Below are 25,394 nucleotides of genomic sequence, written 5' to 3'. Positions count from 1 at the left end.
AGGGGCACCACACAGATTTAGTATTTGGGGGGGGGGGCACCACACAGATTCAGTATTTAGGGAGGGGCACCACACAGATTTAGTATTTAGGGAGGGGCACCACACAGATTCAGTATTTAGGGAGGGGCACCACACAGATTCAGTATTTGGGGAGGGGCACCACAGATTCAGTATTGGGGGAGGGGCACCACACAGATTCAGTATTGGGGGAGGGGCACCACAGATTCAGTATTGGGGGAGGGGCACCACACAGATTCAGTATTTAGGGAGGGGCACCACACAGATTTAGTATTTGGGGGGGGCACCACACAGATTCAGTATTTAGGGAGGGGCACCACACAGATTCAGTATTTGGGGAGGGGCACCACACAGATTCAGTATTTGGGGAGGGGCACCACACAGATTCAGTATTTGGGGAGGGGCACCACACAGATTTAGTATTTGGGGAGGGGCACCACACAGATTTAGTATTTGGGGAGGGGCACCACACAGATTTAGTATTTGGGGAGGGGGGGCACCACACAGATTCAGTATTTAGGGAGGGGCACCACACAGATTTAGTATTTGGGGAGGGGCACCACACAGATTTAGTATTTGGGGAGGGGCACCACACAGATTTAGTATTTGGGGGGGGGGCACCACACAGATTCAGTATTTAGGGAGGGGCACCACACAGATTCAGTATTTGGGGAGGGGCACCACAGATTCAGTATTGGGGGAGGGGCACCACACAGATTCAGTATTTGGGGAGGGGCACCACACAGATTCAGTATTTAGGGAGGGGCACCACACAGATTCAGTATTTGGGGAGGGGCACCACAGATTCAGTATTGGGGGAGGGGCACCACACAGATTCAGTATTTAGGGAGGGGCACCACACAGATTCAGTATTTAGGGAGGGGCACCACACAGATTCAGTATTTAGGGAGGGGCACCACAGATTCAGTATTGGGGGAGGGGCACCACACAGATTCAGTATTTAGGGAGGGGCACCACAGATTCAGTATTGGGGGAGGGGCACCACACAGATTCAGTATTTGGGGGGGGCACCACACAGATTCAGTATTTGGGGAGGGGCACCACAGATTCAGTATTTGGGGAGGGGCACCACACAGATTCAGTATTTAGGGAGGGGCACCACAGATTCAGTATTGGGGGAGGGGCACCACACAGATTCAGTATTTAGGGAGGGGCACCACAGATTCAGTATTGGGGGAGGGGCACCACACAGATTCAGTATTGGGGGAGGGGCACCACACAGATTCAGTATTTGGGGAGGGGCACCACAGATTCAGTATTTGGGGAGGGGCACCACACAGATTCAGTATTTAGGGAGGGGCACCACAGATTCAGTATTGGGGGAGGGGCACCACACAGATTCAGTATTTAGGGAGGGGCACCACAGATTCAGTATTGGGGGAGGGGCACCACACAGATTCAGTATTTGGGGGGGGCACCACACAGATTCAGTATTTGGGGGGGGGGGCACCACACAGATTCAGTATTTGGGGAGGGGCACCACAGATTCAGTATTGGGGGAGGGGCACCACACAGATTCAGTAGTGGGGGGTGGGGGGGGGGGGGGTGGGTGGGGGGGTGGGTGACCACACAGATTCAGTACTTTTTGGCAGGAAGGAGCAGCACCATGCCAGCTCATTTCACTTTCAGGGAGGAATTGTGCCAGGCAGACAGTGTACTTGCGGGTGGAGGGTGAAAACAACACTAGCAGACCCCGTACTCTGTTACTGGAGAAGAACTTAGGGTGACTTATACCTGGCCTGAGTTCAGTACCTGTGATAGGTTGACTGACTCACCACATGCAAAAAAGGCAGGATCTTATTGTGCATTTATCCTCGAGGAATGTACACTCTGCTTAGATTTACCGTTTCTCCCAAAGGTTTATGTGAAATGTGCCTGACTGCAGCTGATCACTGTGTTGTAATAAAACGCCTCATCGCAATCACTATTCAAAGTCGTATCATCAATCGGCAGATCTTAAAAACACAAGGGAACAGTAACATTAGTGATACTCTATTCATTTTGCTAAGTTTATTTTGCACAACATTTGAAAATGTATTATGTCTTTGATCTGGGAATAACTTCATCTACTGTTCAGGTTTCCATAGGTCATAAGGATTAAACGACCATGCACATTTTCAAGTAAGCGTTTTATCAAATCAATGCCCTAACTATATAGCACAACAGCTCGGAAATGGGTCAAAAACATTCAAATAAGTACTGTAATACAGTCGGAATATAAAGCACATTTTTAAAAGTACTATTTATAGCTCCGAGGGAGGAGCAACACATCGTTGGTTTAATCTAAACAGTGACAAAAATACAGGCCACAGTAGTAAGTATCCCAGAATACACCACAATCTATACAGTTAGCATAGAGAATGATTTATTCAGGTAGATATCCACATTTCTTTAAAACAATAAGTGTCTCATATAGAGGAGAAAATGTAGAACCAAAGAAAAGATACAGCACAGAAGGGGGCCATTCGGCCCATCGTATCCGCGCCGGCTCGAAGAACAACCAGGTGCCCATTCTAATCTCACCTTCCAGCACCCAGTCCGTAGCCCTGCAGCTTACAGAACTTTAAAATGTACCCGGACCTGCACCTAAAGAGTTGAGGGTCCCTGCCTCTACCACCAATTCGGGCAGCGAATTCCATACACCCACCACCCTCAGGGTAAAAAAGATTTTCCTCATGTCCTCTCTAATCCTTCCGCCAATCAGCTTAAATCTATGTCTTCTAGTTCTTGAACTCTCCGCTATGGGAAACAGGTACTTCCTGTCTACTCTATCTAGGCCCCTCATAATTTTGTACACCTCAATCAAGTCTCCCCTCAGCTTCCTGTGCTCCAAGGAAAACAACCCCAGCCTATCCAATCTCTCCTCGTAGCTGCAATTTTCAAGCCTTGCAACATTCTTGTAAATCTTCTCTGCACTCTCTCTAGAGCAATTACGTCCTTCCTGTAATGTGGTGACCAGAACTGCACACAATACTCCAGCTGTGGCCTTACCAGCGTTTTATACAGTTCCATCATTACATCCCTGCTTTTGTATTCTATACCTCGGCTAATAACGGAGAGCATTCTGTATGCCTTCTTCACAACCTTATCTACCTGTACTGCCACCTTCAGGGACCTGTGCACATGCACTCCAAGGTCTCTCACTTCCTCTACCCCTCTCAATATATCTTAGATTAGAAAAGGTTACAAACAGACTTAGGACATTCAGAGTAATCACAGCAGCCCCGCCACTCTCCTGGGTCACATCAGCTAACTTAGTAGACCATAAGTTGAATCTGGGACCTTCGTATACTGTCTAGCTCTGCACCACCAATACAGCCAGTGGGCGGTCTTTGATCACACTTAACTATGTTACAGGAGATTCACTGCCAGGCTCATCTTGTTACACCACAGAAACAGATTGATAGATTTTTGTTAAGGATATGTATTAAGGGTTACAGAACCAAGATGGGTAAATGGAGTTAAGATTTAGATTAGCCATGATCAAACGGAATGGCTCGAGAGGCTGAATGGCCTACTCCTGTTCTTATGGTCCTGACAGAGAGGATGCTTATAAGATTTCCACAGTTCAACAGGGACATCAAAATGAAAGATCAGCCAATCTGAATACCAAAGACTCTGCTTAAAGAACAAATTCTGGCTAAATGCATACCAGGTAGATAAAATCAGTATCACGAAATGCAAATATTCCAGGGGATTTGACTGCATAAAAGAAAATACCTGGAGTATTAAATGTCACATGATCCACTGGTGGCCTGGCGTTGAGCTGCCATACTGTCTTCAACTCTTTCTGCCCATGGCCACTAATAATCTCCACTCTCCACATGATAGGTTGTTCGCTGGAATGCAAGAAGCCAGTGTTATCAGGAAATTACTTGCAAATATTAAAAGAGCTCCTAGTAGAATTGCTAATCGCTCCTACATCCCATACTCTAACCCAGGGATGTCCAACCAGTTACAGCAGGGGCCAAATCCACGTGCCACAACTAATAAGTGGGTCGTGCATGATTAAAACACTTTGGTTCAGACAGAATCATGATTGGAATTTTAACGCATTCAAACATCACGGCATTTGAGTATGCTCCGGTGAAGCGCCTTGGTACGTTTTACTACGTTAAAGGCGCTATATAAATGCAAGTTGTTGTTATACTGACAGTACTGTTGCCCACAGAAACTCAAAAAATATCAGGGTGCAAGACATTTAAAAAAAAACCAGGACATCCATAATTATAAAAAAATCTGGAAACTTATTAGATTAAAAAAAAATTGAGGACCACCACAAACAAATTGAGGTCAACTGAGAAAATAAATCAAGCTCCCATATTACGAAATATGGACTCGCTTACACTGAAATTGGTTGGCTGCTTACTCTTTCCTTCCCTTTTTAGTTAGCTCGTGCTCCCCCACACTCCATATCACACGTTCAGCTGATGCTATCCTCTTTCTTGCTTGGCCTGCTCCATCGCTGTCCTCTGCTACCCGGTTCTGGTCTGCTCCACCACTATTCCTGTCCTCTGGAACTCACTGTCTAGCTTCCTTCACTTTAGTACCTTCCTTGAAGAACCTTCTTAAAGCCCTTCTCCCCAACCATGTGTTCACCCCCTTAATTCTAGCTTCAAGGTTTTCCCTTTATCCCGTCCTACTTGGCATCTGGTGGGCTTTTCCCTCATTACAGTGAAATGTTTTGAAATGTCTTCCCACAGTCGAGGCACCATAGCAATGCAAGTTGTTGTAGTGTCCAATATAGTTCTCTTTTGCTCCCATGGCAGTATAAAGATTATGATTTTTCCCCAATATCCTTCCAAAAATGGCAACACTTAATCACGTAATATACATTAATACACCATTTACTATTGTAAACTGTGCTGAGCATTAACCCTTTTCTCAAGTATTTTTTCCAAAAAATAATATCCAATCACTTCTATGTAAACAATTGTTACATTTTAGTTATGAGCCTTACTTCTCATAGAAGGCACTGATGGCTGTGGGTCTGATTGGCAGCTGAAAAGCATGCGTTTCATCCAGTGGATTGTCCTTGTAGTATCGTGAGCAGGACCTGTCACAGGAGACCAGGCAGACACAGTACAAATTTTTACAACCAACAAAACTGCAATCAAATGAAGATAAACCTGCAATAATGAATTCACAGTCACTAAACCCTCATTGTGAACAACAGAGTATGCAGATAGTCGATTCCTATCCTCACAATCAGAATCAGCACAACTAATCTTACAGTGTGTTATAAATAAAATATTTACCCCATAGAACCGGAGAAGCTTGGAGCACAGGAGACCATTCGGCCTGTCATGTCTGGGCAAGCTCTTTGCTACGGCAATCCAAAACTAAACCCACTGCCCTGCGCGCGCGTGTGCGCGCGCACACACACACACACACACACACACACACACACACTCTCTCTCTCTCTCTCTCTCTCTCTCTGCTCATAGCCTTATATCTTCATCTGCTTCAAAGGGATTTCAAACTATAACCTAATCATAGGAGTTCAGAAACAGTTATAAATCACTCAAGATTTCTCTGGCAGTTTGCAAGATCATTTGATTATGATTGTTGCATCATAATCATCCACATGGGTCCACTAATTTTCAATATAAACTGTTTGAAATTCCACTTCTTCCCAACTCAAAAGCATTTTTTTCTAAAAACACATCCGTCTAATCACCATCTTGAGTTTAAAATGTGCTTTGAATATGAAAAGCACCCCTTTATTATACTGGACATACAACCATAGAATAGATACAGCACAGGAGAGGGCCATTCGGCCCATCGTGTCCGCGCCGGCTCAAAGAACAACCAGGTGCCCATTCTAATCTCACCTTCCAGCACCCGGTCCGTAGCCCTGCAGCTTAAAGAACTTTAGGTGCGGGTCCAGGTACTGCTTAAAAGAGTTGAGGGTCCCTGCCTCTACCACCAATTCGGGCAGCGAATTCCATACACCCACCACCCTCAGGGTAAAAAAGATTTTCCTCATGTCCCCTCTAATCCTTCCGCCAATCAGCTTAAATCTATGTCCTCTCGTTCTTGGACTCTCTGCTACGGGAAACAGGTACTTCCTGTCTACTCTATCTGGGCCCCTCATAATTTTGTACACCTCAATCAAGTCTCCCCTCAGCCTCCTCTGCTCCAAGGAAAACAACCCCAGCTTATCCAATCTCTCCTCGTAGCTGCAATTTTCAAGCCCTGACATTCTTGTAAATCTTCTCTGCACTCTCTCCAGAGCAATTACGTCCTTCCTGTAATGCGGTGACCAGAACTGCGCATAATACTCCAGCTGTGGCCTTACCAGCATTTTATACAGTTCCATCGTTACATTCCTGCTTTTGTATTCTATACCTCGGCTAATAACGGACAGCATTCCATATGCATGCTTCACAACCTTATCTACCTGTACTGCTACTTTCAGGGACCTGTGCACATGCACTCCAAGGTCTCTCACTTCCTCTACTCCTCTCAATATATTTCCGATAACTGCGTATTCCCTTTTACTGTTTGCCCTAAGTGCATTACCTCACACTTCTCTGGGTTGAACTCCATTTGTCACTTTTCCGCCCACTCCACCAACCCATTGATATCTTCTTGGAGTCTGCAGCTATCCCCTTCACTATCAACTACACGGACAATTTTTGTGTCGTCTGCAAATTTGCCAATCATGCCCCCTACATTCAAGTCCAAATCATTAATATATACCACAAACAGCAAGGGACCCAATACTGAGCCCTGTGGCACACCACTGGAAATGGATTTCCATTCGCAAAGACATCCATCGACTTTTACCCTTTGTTTCCTGTTACTGAGCCAATTTTGGATCTAATTCGCCACATTTCCCTGTATCCCATGGGCTTTTACCTTTCTGACCAGTCTGCCATGTGGGACCTTGTCAAATGCCTTACTAAAATCCATGTAGACAACATCCACTGCACTACCCTCATCAATCCTCCTCGTCACTTCCTCAAAGAATTCAATCAGATTTGTAAGGCATGATCTTCCCTGAACAAATCCATGCTGACTATCCCAGATTAAACCATGCCTTTCCAAGTGACAGTTTATCCTATCACTCAGTATTGACTCTAATAGTTTGCCCACCACCGAGCTAAGACTGACTGGCCTATAATTGTTCAGCCTTTCCCTCGTACCCTTTTTAAACAATGGTACTACATATTTCAATTTAATTTCCAGTTCCCACACTCCTGTGTTAAACTGCAAAAAATGTACAGAATTTCAATGAAGGAAAACCCCTTTTTGTTTTCCTCCCTCATCTAGATTTATTTTGAAGTCAAATGTTTGAACACAGTCTAAAATTGGTCTCTTATGAATTAATAAAACAAAGCTCAAATATATAAACAGAAACAAAGGTTGACTGAGCGAGGTATTGCATGTCCACCTTTTGTCCTGGTGCTTTGTTTTAGAATTGAGAAAAGAGGAGAAGAGTCATGGCCATGGTGCAGAACATCAGCAAGGTTGAAAAGGAATGAGAGAGAATGAGACAAAATCAGGCAATAGTAATTAGGTGGCACCAAGCTTTGCTTTTAAAAGCTTGAAATTGCAAGAAAAAAACAAAAGAGGGAGATGAGGAGTTTTACAGAAAAGAACAAGTTAGAATAGGGAACTGTGTGACGAGTGTTGATTTCAACACACTGATAATACAGGCAGGAGGAAGAGCACACAGGTCAGCATACGATTTAAAGGGCATGGTGGTCATTAAAAAAAAAGTATCTAGCAAACAAAAAGTGATTTTCCAAAAGCATCAAGGCACGACAATGCAACTTGGCTACAATGCAACTCGACAGGCAAAAAAGAAAGTGCCTTGTTGTGACTCTCAAGACTATTATGTGTACCGGAATATCTGAATTAGGTAAAGTGCTCACTGTGTCAGTGCAAAGAGGTTCTCATGGCCCAAGTTGAGGAAGGCACTGCAACTCACCACCAGCTCGAGCATGTGGTGGAGTTTATGGAGACGGAGTATTTGCTCTTCTAGATTTACAGTGGAATTCACAAAGTAATCCTGCAGAACAAATAGCAATATGTAATGAAAAAACAAATTATTATTAGATAGAAAACTAAATCTCAAGTTTTCTTTGTGATTTATAAAATCCATTCTTACCAAGTAATTCAAAGTGGTGAGTTCTTGACCTAGAAGAAAATATTTATCAATAATGATTTCCGCTTTGTTGTACAGGATTAAACTCATTGTTATTTACATTTTTCTGGAGGGTGGTGGTAGCTGTGAGCCTCTCTCCTTTCTCCCCAGGCCTCATCACACCTGTAGCTTACACACTGGTTGGTTAATCTGCTCCAAAGCCTTAGGGGAGTAGTGCTCATGTCAGCCACCTGGAGGCAGTTGACAAAGATCAGGATGACTTTCCTCCGTCTAGATTTCCTCTCCCCTCCCGTCTTGCCCCCTCCCCACCCTGAGAGGAGTTGCCTGACCTCCACTTAGCATCAATCCACAGTGGAGATCAGCATCTCAGCAGCACAGGGTGCAAAATTGGGCCGTTTGGCACCCGTTGTTTTGGACCTACATGGCCTCTCCGACATTCAAGATGGCGTCTTGGATGCACACGCACGTTTCCTGCATGACGTGCGCCGGACGCCATCTTGGTATAGGAGTTCGCGCAGGCGCAGATAACGAATGCTGGAATCATGTAAAGTAGGGAGAAAATGGCTTCAATCAGTGCACATCGCTGATTTAAAGTAATACACACCATTTTGAGACTTAACGCTCAACTCAACGCACATTCTTAACCCCGACCACCTGAACGTGTCTGAGAGTGCCTGGAGGACCCCGTACCAGCCCTTTTTAAAGGGACTATGCAGGATTTACAGGTTAGTGGCTGGATTATAACTTCTGGCTGCCCACACATTTACAACTATTTTTGGAGGTCTCCCACACTTGAATATGAGGACGCAGGGACATAGCCTAATATTTAGAGCCAGGACGTGCAGGAGTGAAGTTAGGAAATGCTTCTACATGAAAAGGTTGAGAGAAGTTTGGGAAGCTCTTCTGCAAACGGCAGTTGATGCTAGCTCAATTGTGAATTCTAAATATGAGATTGATAGATTTCTGTGAACCAAGGATATTAAGGGATATGGGGCTAAGGCGGAAATATGGAATTAGGTCACAGTTCCACCATGATCTCATTGAATGGCAGAACAGGCTCGAGGGGCTGAATGCCACTGCCACTTGCTGCCTACTGATATGTACTACCTTCTCCTGCAAGAAAGCAAGACATGTGTCTGGGCAATATGCCTGTCATGTATGAATAGCTGCCAGTGTGTGTGGCCTGTGAGTTGTGGTTTGGTGGCTTGCAACAGTGGTAATGTGTGAGCGTGAGAGGAAGCATCTGATTGGAAGAGCTGAGTTCTGATGGAAAGTGTTTGTTAGTAGATGGGTGTTGGGGGGTTTAGTGTGTGGAGGAGTGGATGTGGCCAGTGGTGCATTTGGTAGGAGATGCCACTTGACAGTTGACCTCACTCACCTTGACCACTCATGTCAAAGCATTGAACTTCTTCCTGCACTGCATCTATGTTCATGATGCTGTGCGCCTGGCATTGACTTCATCCCCTACTGCCTCCCACTGCCTTTTGGGTGTATGTCTGGAGGGCCTCTTGCTACCCCCACCCCCTGCAGATATAGGATGTCCCTCCTTCTGTCCACCTCTTGCACCAAGGCCTCTGGTGCATCAGCAGAGAACCTTGGTGGACAGGCTCTCAGATTGACAGGTTGGTGAGGTCTGGCATGCAGATTGGAGGATGTGGGATTTAGTGGTGCTCAACCTTTATTCAATGTTTTAACATAACTCATCAGTATGTAAACATAGGGATGGGACCTGCATCTGTGCTTTACATGTGCGATATCTGAACACTGTTCAGACTCCGTGCAGACAGCAGGCTGTTATATTCAGCAAATAACAGATACCAGCTACCTTTAAGAGATTTCTAATAGAGAGCCAGCCTTTAAGAGATTGGAGCTCCCCCTGCTGGTGGAAAGTGCAAATTGCATGGAATCCTCATTCAATGCTGATTTCCAACGCTGATTGCAGGTGAGTCCTCAGGCCTGACGAAAGTCTCGTCCTGCCTGCGGAGGGACAATTAGGCGCGAGGTAATAGCGGATCGTGCTACTCCCACCCAAAAACAGGCCCTATCCAATTTTTCCCCCATACTATTAATGTCATAATGCAGTGTAATCTTGCTCAAACACCTTGCCACCCCAGTTACACCACCTTTCTCTTGCCCCCTCTCAAACTCATTTAAATTTGTTAATCTCTTACAGCCCCATGGTTATGCATTGGTGATCAGGGAGTGAAACAGGAGACCTTCTACCACAGCTCTGTTAATCCCACGTGTGAACTGGTGACTGGGGAGGTATCCAAGAGCAGCTAGCTGTACTTCACCCTCTGATTTTCCTTCCCTCTCTCAACATGGAGAAGCCCAAAGTGTTTGTTCAGAATCTATCACTCAAAGAACAGTAAAAATCTGGAAATCATAGCTGTAAACCCAACTCTGTCACTGCATGGCACGTGTGTGGGATGCACAGAACTTTACAACCAAATGGAGTATTTTTAAAATCAAATAATAACGCACCAAACTTCAGACATGTACTGAAAGAACATCTACCTATAAAATAGTTTATGTAATCCCTCCGCAATTTATCCAATCCTATTTCCAATAGCATTCGGATAGCGGTAAGTCCATTAACAGAGACAGCTGGCACAGTGCTATGGTAGGATTGTTGAATCAGCTTGCTGAGAGAACTATTGCTTCCTCGATGGATCTGAAAAGTGATCAAAGATTGTTCAATGTTCCAATTATAGTATTTTTAAAAAATAAAATATGTCATTATAGTTGCACAAAGCCCCTAACCTTACAAAAATAGAACAAGGAATGTTTCCCTCCTGACGGGTATGTTTCTAGAATATGTGTATAAATACTACTACAACTTGCACTGTTGAGTCTAACAGGGACCATAGTGATAGAAGTACTGAGCTTTGAGTGGGTAAGGATACAAGGTGAGTAATTCTCAATGATTTGCAATTTGTGGAAGAAGGAAGACAAACTAGAAGAGCATTAGAGAAACTGAACCTCAAAGTGATAAAGGCGTGGATTAGAGTCTCGGCAACAGTCGGTGACAGGGCAGGGGTGGGCAATAGTGCACGGGGCGGAGGTGGGCGATATTGGAAGGTATTCTCAGGATGGAATCAATGTGGAGAAAGAAACTGAGCTCAGGATCAAGCAACACACCAAGGTTTCACACCACCAGACCTAGCCTGAGAGGGTGGTGGAGTTAGAGACAAAGGCATGTAGGAGTTTTGCCTACAGTAAATTGGAGGAAAGTTTGACTTATCCAAGGAATAATGCAGAATAATGCAGGCAGTTGGAGAATTGAGCAACAGCTGTGGAATCAAGAGAGGAGGCACAAAGGTTAAATGGGATATCATCGGCACACTTATGGAACCCGATTTATGCCTCTGGATGTCACCAAATGGAAGCATACAGGCCTCCAACAGGTGCTCCCAGGACCCACTAAAACTTGGATTTCCTCTGTAATGTTAGGTGCCATTAGTGCAAGTGCCGTACAGGTAGTGTCAGTAACAAATCATACAAAAGTAAAACCATTATCATTAAATGGACCCGTTTACTGAGGCATATAGTAGGAAGTCATGCACAATGATCAATCAAATGCCCCAGCATTAATTACCAAACAATAAGCTAAGGATATAAAACAAATGTTAAAATGAGGCTATATTAGAATACCTTCCCAAACCCCAAAATCTTCAAACCAATAGTATTTTTTTAAAAAAGGATTTTAGTTAACATTTAATTAAACATTAAAATAACAAGTTTGCTACATACCCACGGTTGAATGTCCTTGCATTTTAAGTGCTGAATAACTAGTGTCAAGCAATCTACCACATCTTGGTATGAAGAAACAGCTAAAACAAAGGAAAGAAATGAGTAGAATACAAGAGTATGTTTTGCACAACCATAAAGAAATGAATACCAGGTTACTGAGAGAACGAGAAGGAAAGAAGCAAACATCTACTCCCATTACCACAGCTCTTCCAATTAAAATCACTGAAGTCTTAACAAAGCAGTCACGGTAACTATCACATACCCTCTGGTTTCTCTCTCCACAGATGCTGCCTGACCTGCTGAGTGTTTCCAGCATTTTCTTTTTTTAAAAAAAAGTAATTTGGCCATCTGACCCTCTCTTTCAGCTAAATCCATACTACCAAACATTTTCAATATTTTCTGTCTTTCAGTTATTACCTCACTACTGAATCAGGAATCTGTCATTTTCCCTTTTGAACATTTAAATCCAGTTTGTATTCATCGCTCTGTGTAGCACTATGTGGTGTCATCTATAAGTTGGAAACTCTTTTATAGTTTCCTTAACTTATATTCATGGTCCCTTTTCTTGGTAAGACCACGACAAGAGATTGAATCTGCATTTGTCCTGCTCTGTGACACTAAAATTCAGTGCTCTGAATCTCTGTCACTGTGCTCCCTTACGGGGATAATCTGATCCACAGGCATACATACTTTTCCTCATTCTGGTCCAAAGCTGCTCTGCAAAATCGAGATCTCCACGCTCAGGAGCAAATGACGAATGAATGGTTGATTCAACAGCAGCTACATCGCTTCTTAATTTCTGATGTAAAAAAATAGAAATTGAATAAAAACAAAGCCTTGGTCCAAAATTCATGACTAACATCATAGAAATCCTTAAATAAGATTAGACCACACACCCACCCACCGTTGATGAAATCATGGGTGCTGCAATCTTACTAATGGTTGCATACTAGACTAATGTTACATCTTCAGCCCACAGTCCTGAAGGAGCAAAGTGTCAAAACTTGCACTAAAATCATTTGCGAATTAGCAAGCTCCCCCAGTGGTAGCAGTGTGACACTCTTACTATTGGGAAGTTAAATTTAAAATATTTTTTGCATGTTCAAGCATAGCATTCTCTCCAAACTCATTTTAAATTATTTTATTGAATGTTTTTAAATCTTTACAACTTATATAGATGAATTAAACAAAATCTCTCTTAAGCCATTTATATTCAGTACCTTCCAACAGAGTACTACAGACAAAACCCAAGACAGATTTACCATTCTCTCCCCTCCCCACAAACTGCAAAACAAATCTTAACTTAGACTATAGGGAGACACTAAATCACAAATTTGCTTCTCATTATTCCTTTGTAAACACAACTCCCATACTTTAATACATTTGCAAAATTAATTATTTTGGGTTAAAATTTGTCCCCACTAGACTTTTCCATTGCACAATTTATTACAAGACTTCTGTCAAATTCTTTACTGAAGTGTATCGTGTATTGTACAGAAAACACTAAACCAGAGCTTGCTGTTGAATCGAAATGCAAAAATTGCAATAACGAACTTCTTCTAACTAAATAAAACAATGAAATACTTATCCGAAGTATTTTCCAGCAGCAAGATTCATTTGTTTATAATATATATATATATATATATAATATATACACACACATACATACATACATATCCAACTACGGAAGATAGTTCAAAGTGGGATTTATGCAAAAGTTTTAATAATGTAAATTATTGATTATTGCTTTTTTACATTTAAAACATATAATTTCGATTTTAAAATAAATATAAATCTATAAATAAAATAAATATAAAACTATTTCACTAATTAAGTCTCTCTTTGCTCTTAGTTTTAGTCCAAATGCACAAACTGTTACAATTCTAGGAAAGGCTAGCAATATAGGAGACAACCAGTTCCTTTTAATGGAAGTTACATATATAATTACTGGCTCTGATATTATACTGTCAAACGCAAGATGCTGCATTGCTAACGTGGATCAATATGCATGCCTTTAATGAGAATGGTCACTCAAACAACTTGCAGAATGTTAAGTAGCTACCACTCAAACTGTCAGATATATTCTAAAATGAAACATTTGTATTAAAATAACTACATTTTAAGGGCTCCTTAAAAGAACAAGTCAATGTCACTTGCTGATGTAGCTAAAACTCTTTAGGCCAGCACTGATTGCCCAAACCAATTGTAACTATTTCCAAAGAAACCAAAGCAGACACACTCCAAGAGAACTGGTTTAATTGACATCACTAGAGGTCATCTGTGTCACTGAATAAAAGGAGGACTAACAGGACTAACAGTGAACGACACTGAATGCAATTTTAACAAGACACTGTAGTTAAAAAATGTATTTATATCGCACAAACATTCAAGAGCTTACCTAGAGAGCACCCTTCTTTGACAGAATAAAGGCAATGTTACATTTGCCACACCTGTTCCTATCAAAAGGTTTCCACTTATCAGAATATCTTACCTCAGTTTCCTTTTTCTTTGGCTGATGTTGACAGACATCAAGCTGGTTCTTTAGGTCTGTATCAAACATGAAATGCAAAAAAAAAAATTCTGTTCTAGGCAATTTCTAACATCTATTAAAGTGAACAAATCTGTTGGGTTTTCCATCCCATCTCTGAACTTGTGGCCCAACACAGAAAGGGACAATGCCAAATTTTCATTCTGGAACCTGGTTCAAAATCCAGTCATCGCTGATGAGAATGAAACCTCAGCCTTTGCCATTGTAAAAAATGGGAAAATATTTCATTCCCCAGCATCAACACCCCTTGATGAGCGCGGAGAAAAGGAAGCTTTGCGCCTAATTGACATGGAAGTACTCGCAAGGTTTTAGCATGCCACTTCAAGCACAATATTTAGGGAAAAACAGCCTTGATAGCAGTATCCATTGTAGAAAAGATTAATAAGTAGTGAAGAATAAATTGACCACCCAGATAACTTGGCAGACTCATTAACACTACTGACAAGGTATATTCAATTATACTCAAGTATCCAGCCCAAAATATTCCATTTATAAAGTCTAAATTTTAGATGTTGTTCAAATGTGTAAAGCATGTACCTTCAATTAACTCCTGCACAACATTAACTGCAGATTTTTCTTCTAGAACTTCTGGCCACTCTGTTTCGCCTGTTTTCAAACCTTGAGCTAAAACCTGTCACACAACACAGGGGAAATCAGGTCATCGCCTTCAAACTATAACATATGCTTCATATCCTTAAAAGAACTTATATTTAAAACTTATGCATCTCATCTCCGTAGACTTTTTATTTCTCTTCCCACCCCTTTATCCCTAAAGTTTCTCCCCACTTCTCCTGAAGCTGTTTATGCCTCTAGGACCTTGTTCAAGTGCCATTCTGGGTGGGCACCTTGGCAGGGAGAGCCAATCAATTATGGGTGGGGGAAGAGCATAGGAAAGGGGTATTACTGCTGAGCCCAATCCTGTCTTCACCCAACATGTACACACTTTCCAACAGGAGTCACTGGATAGTGATCGGAAGCAGGGACAATGGCTGATTTTTTTCTCTGTAGCTCAAGCGTTGAGTTCAATTGTAGCGCCACAACTGACAACAACTGACTCAGCAGAGATTGAAAATCAAGCCTGGGACTTCCTGGTCAGTACAGCTCAGTACCACACCAGTAAGCCCCTGGGAGATAAAACATCAAAAGACTTCTAAACAAGAAGGGGGATTTGGAGGGTGGATACCAGAAGAGATCAGGAAGTGAGAGCTAAATTGGTTAAGCATGGGATTTTAAATCATGCCAAAAGGGACTAGGGATCTAGTGCGAGTCTTACAAAGATGAATATATTGGCAGAATTCTTCTTTTGAAAATGTTATTTCCTACATTACATTTTGACTTGACTGTTCCTTTTAAATAGTCTACAGTAACCTTTAACTTACTTATTTCTTTTAGTATTCAGAGCAACGACACTGCCAGATATCATTAAGTGAATCTAAAGCATTTGGCACTGTGCGTATGCTGCCCAGGAGACAAGGTCTGGCTACAGGGAAGTAGAATTTACTGATGCAGTTCATTCAGTTATCCCACCCCCCACCACACATATTTCAGATTGCTAGAGTTCTAATTTTACCACCAACACAAAACTAAGGTAGCTCTGCTTTAAATTTTGTACATTAAAATTAAAAGGTCTTTAAGAAATAGGAGACTCAAGGCTTTGGGCCAACTAATGCCAGTGAACAGTTATATCACAGGCTACTTACATAGTGTTATGAAGAGAAAAAGTTTTTGTGACCAAACCCACCCAGCTCGCACTTAGGGGAGTGTTTCCTCAGTGTGCAATGTTTAACAAAATCGTATACCTTGTTATAAAGAGTGGCTTTATGATTTTGTTACACGCAGCACACTAAGGAAACTTTTGGAAAATGTTTGCTTAAAACTAGAAGTGCATTCAGGCTGCAATCCGTTAGAGCACATCTATACGATTCTGTATTTAAAAATTAACTTGTGAAAGAACTCTATGAATGCAATGGTTATTTGAAATAAATACTTACAAGGAGAAATTCTAGCTCCTTATATATTTGAACAACGGGACTTCTCATGTCTCCAGGTTCCACTTTAATATTCTAAACAACCACAAATACAAGGGAAAGAAACTGTAACAGAAGAACAAGGTAAAATAGGCCAGTTCCGAATAATCTACTACTGGGGATTCTGAGACATAAACCTGCACCTGTACGTGCAAGGTACTTAATCCCATTCTTGAATTGCAGATTACAGGCCAGACTCACATCAGCCAGTTTCCAACAAACTACTAAAGTGAAATTTCTGACAAATTATTTCAAAGTTCTCATTCTTGTATTAAAATATTTAAAATTACATTGATAGTAGAGTAAAACATTAAATTACATCAAAACATATAATACACTAAATGGTAAACAGATAAAGTATAGAATATTTAGAATGGCCTGCCAGGAGATAGTTCGTAGTAGAAGCAAAAATATTGGGGTTCTTCAGGATACAGTTGGGTAGCGTTGGGGTAAGCTTTGATGAGCCAAAAAGCCTCTCTCCTCTCCCTGACTTTTCAGAGTGCTACACCCCAAACCTCCTCAGATTAATGGAGACTTGTATTTATATTGAGCACCCAAACCTGAAATCTATGCACATGTCTTTTGCTCTGCTGTAAACAACTTTCATTTCGTATGCGCTAAAATATTAATTCAGCTTTTTTAATGCTGTTTTCACAGCATTTAATTTCTGGGACCTGCAGGGCATAAAAACCTTGTTACGGATAATTTTAGAATTAGAAAAAAAGCCAAATTTCAACAGACAAACCCCGAATGGGAATCACAGTCACCCAGCACCTAAACTAAACTGAGATTTGACAAAACATGGGATAAAATGAAAAGCTAATACATCCACAAAGCGACCTACAAAGACTCCTTTATAAAAATGTACATTTTTTTTAAAATAGATGTCCCCATCCCTTCACTTAGGCAGGAGACTTGCTCCCAAACATCTGACAATGCCACTGTGTAACTGCTCCTTAAGAATTCAAGATGCGAGGCCAGGAGTGACTCTCTCTTCCCCCAGCTCAGAAACACTAGCCTTTACCCAATGTGACACAAGAGAACAAGATTAGGAGCCCAATGCAGATATCACACACTGGTATAAGCCACTGCTCTACAAAAGTAGGCAGAGAAAATTTGGAGAGCATCACCATCTCCTAAAGGCTGAACAGAATTTTCTGCTATATTGGCAGACCCCTGGGTTTGAGTCAGCTGCCTGCCCTTGGGCAAGCACTCGCATGGCCTCTGGAGACATTAAAAAAAAGGCATGGAGAAATAGGGGGGGATAAAAAAATCTGCCCAAAAATGAAACCAGGAACATTCTCCTCGTTGTCATGGTGTATGTGACAGCTGCGCTAGTTTCTGTGATGATATGTGCAGCAAGAGAAGCTAATATCGAAAGTTTGTTTTACTTACCAGCATGGCAACTGATGTAAGTGGTGGAATTTCTACGATTTTCTCCACATTGTTCCAAGTGAAATCCACCATAATGTTACTCTGGGATTCCATAATTGTATTCTCCATTACACTGGCACCAAACAGATCATACTGTGCATAACCCTTAGTCACTACCTAAATCAAAACAATAAGCCATTACACTTTAGTGGATCAGTGGAGTTGTACCCAATGATTTTTTTCCCAAATTAAATATCTCTCCCCGTTCCCTTTTAGATCTTCTCACATCATGTATTATACCCTTGCCAAGAAAGCAGGAAGGCCTTCTCTATTGATTCTTGCTACTGCAACTCAGCAACCAGCCACTAGGAGTTACACAATGACCCAACCTCTGTTTCAATGGGGAAACACTTAACTTCCATTTGTCCTCTCTTCCTTTGTAGTACAACTGTGGTCAGGAACCAACAGTGTTTGGAACTGCAGACACGCTGCGTGACAAATAGGGAGTTTCAATCACATTTCAGATCACAGGAAAGTCTCCACGTATTCTTATAACCATCTCAGAATTGGTTTGTCCCTTTAAAATTTTGCTTACTGCAAACATCAGTCTGGCTGAATACACAATAGTACCAGGAGACACAGAGATGAATTGTTATGAGTAAGGAAGACGTTAACAGCTCCAGGCCATTGTGCTGCCATGCTGAAATGCATCAAGTAGTTTCTTCCTCACTGCAACATATGCTATTCAACTCTGGGAGCATCACAGTCAAACCCAATCTTGTCCTTATCCACCATCCACAGGTACACACTTTCCAGCAGCAATCACTGCATAGCAACCAGAAGCAGGAATCATGGCTGATTTCCCCCTTCCCGAGCCCAGGAGCACTGAAGCTAACTGTGCTTCTACTAAAGTATGGTACTAAAGTAGCCAAGATCAATCAACTTATCACAGATAAAGATCAAGGTACTTTTCTATTTAATTTACCCAATGCACAACCAGGGACCCTGAAATGTTGGCATACTGAAATCTAAGTTTTTGGGGTCAGAGGGAGATGAAAATGTTAAAGACCGTCCTTAACAATAAACTAACTGACAAAAGCAAATGTAAGTTAAGAGCTTCTAATTTCTTACAGCAGAACTTTGGTTTGAGGAAGCATAATGGTTTTGTGACCAATCTACTGAGAATGTTCTGGCAAATACAGTGTCACTATAAAAGGGTTCCACTGCTAACAGATCAGACTCTAGTTTCATTGGTAAAATGTACCACCATTAAAGCATCTATACCCTTCACCTTAGACAACCACACCCGACTACATTAAAAACTACCCTCTCACTCATAAGTTCTCCCGGTGTCCTGGCCAACATTTATCCCTCAACACCTCAAACAGATTATCTGGTCATTTATTTCATTGCTGTTTGTGGGACCATGCTGTGCACAAATTGGCTGCTGTATTACCTACATTACAACAGTGACTACACTTCAAAAGTACTTTACTGGCTGTAAAGTGCTTTGGGGCGTCCTGAAAGGTGCTATATAAAAGCAAGTTCTTTCTTTTTTCTAATTCTCAACACCATCTAAGCATGCTCACAATCCTAGCCTAACAAATCTCACTTCAGCAAAATTCAGAAGTCAAAGCTATTTATAACAAAAGCAGAAAATGTTACATTGGAGCATCTGAGAAAACACAGGTTAACATTTCGGGTACATAACCTTTGTCAGAACTGTGAACTGTGTTACAACAAAAGGTTCTGTACTGAAAACTTTAACTTTCTCTTTTCAGATGCAGACTGATTACTGCATATTTCCAACATTTTCTGTTTTTATTTTAGAATTTGCAGTTTGACCAAAACTATTTATAACTGAGGGAAAAATACTTACAGCAGAACAAGGATGTCTATCCTTGTGGGCAGTTTTCAATCTTTCTATGTTTGTGAACAAACTCTTGTCGACAATCGGTCCTAAAATAATTTTTTAAAAAAGACTTTGAAAATAATGATCAAACATAAAGCTAGTTTATGCTCCATCCAATATAAACCTGCAACATTAAAAACTTAGAAAGTTACGAGAACTGTAAATATTTTCATTATATTCAGATCCTAATTACTGATGACAAACAGAAACAGGGAAAAAAAACAAGCACACAGGGAACCTTTACAACAGTTAACGTGGAGAACTATAGTTTATCAAACTTTATCTTCACGTTGTTCCACTAGAGTTCAATAATAACAAATACATAAAATATAGTCAGTTGCCCGTGGCATTGCACGAGGAGTCAAGACCAAGCGTAATCTTTAGGTGGAGCCGGGTTAGAAACAATTGGACCAGAGTGCGCAGACGTGGTGTAGTCCCATTTTAAAGTCATATATTCTGTCCCTATTTTTATATTGCCATTATAAATTCCAATGTCCACATTTAAAATGGAAACTATCGCTGTAAACTTGACATGCTGCAATTACACCCTCCCAGCTATTTTGAAGTCTTACCGGTACATGTGACTATATAGAAAACTATTGACGTAACCTCCTTCCCAGTTTTAACGGGTTCAGCTCCTAACCAAACAGTGCCTTCAGGGTCAGAGCCATCACATCTAACCCACAGTAGAGGAAATGCAGTAGTTGCACTGCAGTTGACCACCTGGGACATGTGTGGATTATGGGCCAGGGTGTACCAGGAAACCAATTGTCTGCAAAGAGGAGAAAGAAATGGATAAACATTAGAGATGCAAAATGTTTACTATAATAGGCATCAATAGTAGTATATACATGATTTAAAAATTATTCAGGTGAATTCTTGTGCTCAGAAAAAAAAAGGGGCACCATTACTGGAAATGAAAAGCTTTTCTAGTTTTGGCAACTACTAGCAGTGCAGAGACCTCTCAGGTCAGGTGCAGAGTAAAGCTCCCTCTTCTTTGCCCCAACGTTATGCCCTGACAGATGACCAATTCAGTGTGGAATCATAGCTAATATTGCACTGTGGATTGTCTCACATTAAAACTGCCCACTGAGACTTTCATCCCAGTGGATTATCACTCCATAAAACCTGGAATTGTGTTACTGCCATCAATCCTTCAATGTGGTTGTCCACCTCTGGTATGGCTCTCCTCACCCTTCAGATGTAATTTAACCTCCACATACAAATTAATCAAACTATTAACCAAACAGAAGAAATCACTGCCTGTTTAAGACTGTTACAAGTTTTCAGTAATCATGTGATTTCTCGCCCCCAGATCGTAGAATCATACAGCACAGAAGGAGGCCATTGGGCCCGTCTAACATACAGTTCTCAGTTTAAGTTACAAAGAAAGCATTCCTTCAACAAAAAAAAGAAATTATTTTAATATGAGTGTGTTCTGTGGGGAGAAAAGGGAGATCATACAATTAATACTCTAATATAACTCACAAGGAACACCCTCACAAGGAACCTGATTGAGATTTTAAAATCTCAAAGTGCACATTATATGGGTAGGGAATCTGAGAGATGGACAGTGTTTTTGCAGAGCTGTTGCGAAGGAAAGTGACCGAGAATCCAGTTCTTTTAATCAAAATATATAGTATATCTGCCTCTGGCTTGTGCCACTACTTTGCCTGTTACCTTGCCTTCATGACAGAGAGGGGCAATGGCCCCACATTTTCTTCTGACTTGCTAGAGGTTGCATTGCTGGTTTCGTCATTACAAGAGTCTTCCATGTGGTCCTCATCCACTTTAAGTGGCTGCAAGAAAAGGGGAGAACTGCAGTCAGGCTAATCAAATGAAAAGAATACATAGGGAGCATGGCTGTAAAGCTCATCAAGAAGAGTGCTTCTGTTTAAAGCCATGCTTCACATAAAGACCCACAAAAATACCCAAACTCATTCTTCAGGTGTGACCATAAATAGTGAGCTTCAATGGACTATTCAACTGTGGCCCAGCCTGATCCTATCCTCACCAGATGTTCACACGTGAGCAATTTCAGCAAGTTACCAGACAGCAATCAGGAGCCTGAAATCAGGAGCCAGCCAATATTTATCCTCCCTAGCATAGCGATACTGAGACAAGTTCTAGTGTCACCAGCACTGCCTCCCCAAGATCTGCTAACTCAGGCATCAAACTTGAGTTCTTCTGATCTGTATCTCAGTCCACTAAACAATATACATTTTTTTAAATGCAAGAGAGCTCAAATGAAAGCAAAAAATTGTCTCTCCTTTCTCATTTCTTGAATATGTTCCCCAAGCGCTTCAAAAAAAATTGAACTATATGTTGTGGGTGATTATTCCCAACACTACTCCTTCATTTTGCTTTCTCCCTATGACCAGTCAGCAGCTACCACATGGCACAATGTCCAATGCTGGTTCTTTTAATGCTCCCATTGGCAGAAAAACTTCAAATTCTACTGTAAACTGGCAGTAAACCAGCAGCCTCAATCAGAAAGGTGACAAGGATGGAGGGTTGGAAATGAAAATGTTACCCTAAATAGGTAGAAAAATGCAACAAAAAAATATAGAACACAGAAACAAGGGATCATTGAGAGACGATTATGCAGATACCTTTGGTTAAGAATTTTATATGTGGCAATTGAGAAAAATGCAGCTCCTTTCAAGGATTCCTTTTAACTTGCTGGAGTAATGAGAAGTTAAAGGGCACAGACACCAAGTAAAGGCTCCCCTTCGAACTCATCCGTACTCCAATCTTAACGGGATGATAACTGGCCTCAAACTACGCCACTGGAAGCCCACTTTCGGCACACCTACAAACCCCTGCCTCCTGTTGCATGCTTTAGTAAATTACTACAGAATTACATTTTACTCAACTTTATATACTTACTGCTCTTTCTGCTATAAACATGGGCACATTCTCCTTCCAGAAAGCGTGCAAGGGACTTCTGTTCACTTCCTTTACAATATGCACTTGGACATCTTCCTACAAGAGAACCCAGAAGAAAGCTGAAAATCTCAAACAAAATCAAATCTAACCTACTCTCAAACAATTGAAAGCTCCGTACTGATAGGGGGATAATGCAATAGTATAACTCAATGGTGCTCTAACTTGATGCACCAGAGTGGTAAAACACAAGATGCAATTCCCTGCATGACGAGATCTCAATTTCAACCACATTGTACAATGTTAGCTTTTTTTTTATTCGTTCATGGGATGTGGGCATCGCTGGCAAGGCCAACATTTATAGGAGCGCTGTACAATGAGCATTTGTTGTTACTGGAATGCATCCACCAGGCCCACTGTACCAATCCATTGCTAGACATACTGGGCCTCAGTCTATTGATCAAGTGCTAAGAACATGGAGTTTCAGCCTGCTTATTCTACTCAGAGTTAGAAAGAGCCACCCACATTTTAAATGGAAACATTGTCAGAGTTGCAAAAATGCTTAGATTAATTTAAAACAAAATGTAATTTTCAGTGGCCATTATGCTAAAAGTACATCTCCACAGGCTCATCCAAGACAGAATGTTGGACAAGCAGCCTGACAGCTCAGAGTTTGAGAGAGACAGTGAAGTTAGAACTGGGTGTCATCAACATACATATTGAAGCTGACCCCATGTCTACAGATGATATCACCAAGGGGCAGTATGTAGATGAGGAGCAGGAGGGGTCCGAGAATGGGACTCCCAAGGTGGCAGCGCAGGGATGGAAAGAGAAGCTATTGCTGGAGATGCGCTAGTTGTGAATGGTCAGGCAAGAGTGGAACCAAGCAAAGGCAATCCTACTGAGCTGGATAATGGAAGAGAGGCATTGGAGAACACAAAATACTCGGCTGTTCAAGCAGCAAATTACCTCATACAGCATAGGTTCCTTTAACATCCCTTTCTTTTCTTGGTCACAGAGTCTGGAAGGAAAATAAATGTATTGACATACAAAATCAGATTGTGGCAGTGTATAGGTACTTATTTCTCGTTGAGACTGCCTACTGAAGAAGCTGTCTCTGTACTAGAATGAAGACATTAGACATGCACTTCTAGAATACAGGAGTTTAGAGAAAATTTTCAACATAGAGATATAAATGTTAGCCATTATATCTAGAGGGCTAAAATATAAAGGGGAGGAAATTTTGCTACAGTTATACAAAGCCCTGGTTAGACCACATCTGGAGTACTGTGTACAGTTCTGGGCACCGCACCTTAGAAAAGGATATATTGGCCATGGATGGAGTGCAACACAGATTCAGAACGTTACCAGGGCTCCAAGGGTTAAAATATGAGGAGAGATTACATAAACTAGGTTTGTATTCCCTAGAATATAGAAGATTAAGGGGTAATTTGATAGGGTAGAGGGAAACTTTTTCTGCTGGTGGGGGAGTCTAGGACAAGGGAACATAACCTTAAAATCAGAGCCAGGCCATTCAGGAGAGAAGTTAGGAAACACTTCTTCACACAAAGGGTGGTAGAAGTGTGGAACTCTCTCCCACAAAAAGCAGTCAATGCTAGCTCAATAAATAATTTTAGATCTGCGATCAATAGATTTTTGCTAACCGAGGGTATTAAGGGATATGGAGCCAAGGTGGGTGGATGGAGTTAGGATACAGATCAGCCATGATCTCAGTGAATGGTGGAACAGGCTCGAAGGGTTGAATGGCCTACTCCTGCTGCTATGAGTGATACCACAGAGCGGATTAATGGGAAATAACACGAGTGTAATACAGCAATAAAACATTAAAATAATAATAATGTTCCCAAGTACCTCTGCACGCCATTATATAACTTCAAATTCAGTCATATATAAATAAAATGGAACAATAACATGCATTGGAAAACAGCGATGTTAAAATTTATAAATTTCTAAAAATTGGAAATCAGAACCTGCACCTCTTCCCCCATTTCCCCCACTCCTGTATTCCTCCATTCTCCTATTTCCCCCTCTCCCCCATTCCCCAGTCCTTCATTTCCCCTCTCCCCCAAGTCCTTCATTTCCCCTCTTCCCCCATTTCTTCATTTCCCCTCTCCCTTCATTCCACTAGTCCTTCACTTCCCCTCCCCCCACGTCCTTCATTTCCCCTCCCCCCACGTCCTTCATTTCCCCACTACCCTTCATTTCCCCTCTTCCCCCACTCCCTTCATTTCCCCACTACCCTTCACTTCCCCTCTCCCCCTCCTCTCTCCCATGTCCTTCATTTCCCTCTCCCCCCACTCCCTTCATTTCCCTCTCCCCCCACTCCCTTCATTTCCCCTCTCCCCCCACTCCCTTCATTTCCCCTCTTCCCCCACTCCCTTCATTTCCCCTCTCCCCCACTCCCTTCATTTCCCCTCTTCCCCCACTCCCTTCATTTCCCCTCTTCCCCCACTCCCTTCATTTCCCCTCTTCCCCCACTCCCTTCATTTCCCCTCTCCCCCCACTCCCTTCATTTCCCCTCTCCCCCCACTCCCTTCATTTCCCCTCTTCCCCCACTCCCTTCATTTCCCCTCTTCCCCCACTCCCTTCATTTCCCCTCTCCCCCCACTCCCTTCATTTCCCCTCTCCCCCCACTCCCTTCATTTCCCCTCTCCCCCCACTCCCTTCATTTCCCCTCTCCCCCCACTCCCTTCATTTCCCCTCTTCCCCCCACTCCCT

At 42.0% G+C, this 25,394-nt stretch overlaps 1 protein-coding gene across 3 annotated transcripts in view; it reads right to left on the bottom strand.

Moving 5' to 3' along the window:
* The window catches only part of zwilch (zwilch kinetochore protein), a 43,360-nt gene that overhangs the window by 14,217 nt on the left and 3,749 nt on the right, over window positions 1–25,394 (bottom strand). For all 3 annotated transcript variants that reach the window (XR_010958338.1, XR_010958339.1, XM_067971271.1), the window contains exons 3-19: window positions 23,625–23,676; window positions 22,659–22,754; window positions 21,450–21,568; window positions 20,342–20,541; window positions 19,737–19,816; window positions 17,879–18,034; window positions 16,448–16,519; window positions 14,994–15,087; window positions 14,400–14,455; window positions 12,599–12,707; window positions 11,909–11,988; window positions 10,673–10,829; window positions 8,159–8,187; window positions 7,923–8,059; window positions 5,000–5,095; window positions 3,760–3,878; window positions 1,884–1,994 (exon numbers count right to left, since the gene is read on the bottom strand). Coding sequence is in view for 1 of the 3 variants with exons in the window: in XM_067971271.1 (XP_067827372.1) it covers window positions 1,900–1,994; window positions 3,760–3,878; window positions 5,000–5,095; window positions 7,923–8,059; window positions 8,159–8,187; window positions 10,673–10,829; window positions 11,909–11,988; window positions 12,599–12,707; window positions 14,400–14,455; window positions 14,994–15,087; window positions 16,448–16,519; window positions 17,879–18,034; window positions 19,737–19,816; window positions 20,342–20,541; window positions 21,450–21,568; window positions 22,659–22,754; window positions 23,625–23,676 (1,747 nt within the window). In the remaining 2 variants the exon portion in view is untranslated. The remainder of the gene's footprint in view (window positions 1–1,883; window positions 1,995–3,759; window positions 3,879–4,999; window positions 5,096–7,922; window positions 8,060–8,158; window positions 8,188–10,672; window positions 10,830–11,908; window positions 11,989–12,598; window positions 12,708–14,399; window positions 14,456–14,993; window positions 15,088–16,447; window positions 16,520–17,878; window positions 18,035–19,736; window positions 19,817–20,341; window positions 20,542–21,449; window positions 21,569–22,658; window positions 22,755–23,624; window positions 23,677–25,394) is intronic.

The sequence above is a fragment of the Heptranchias perlo genome, chromosome 34 (assembly GCF_035084215.1).
Source record: "Heptranchias perlo isolate sHepPer1 chromosome 34, sHepPer1.hap1, whole genome shotgun sequence".
NCBI classification, from domain to species: Eukaryota; Metazoa; Chordata; class Chondrichthyes; order Hexanchiformes; family Hexanchidae; genus Heptranchias; species Heptranchias perlo.
This window is presented reverse-complemented; position numbering and strand designations above follow the sequence as displayed.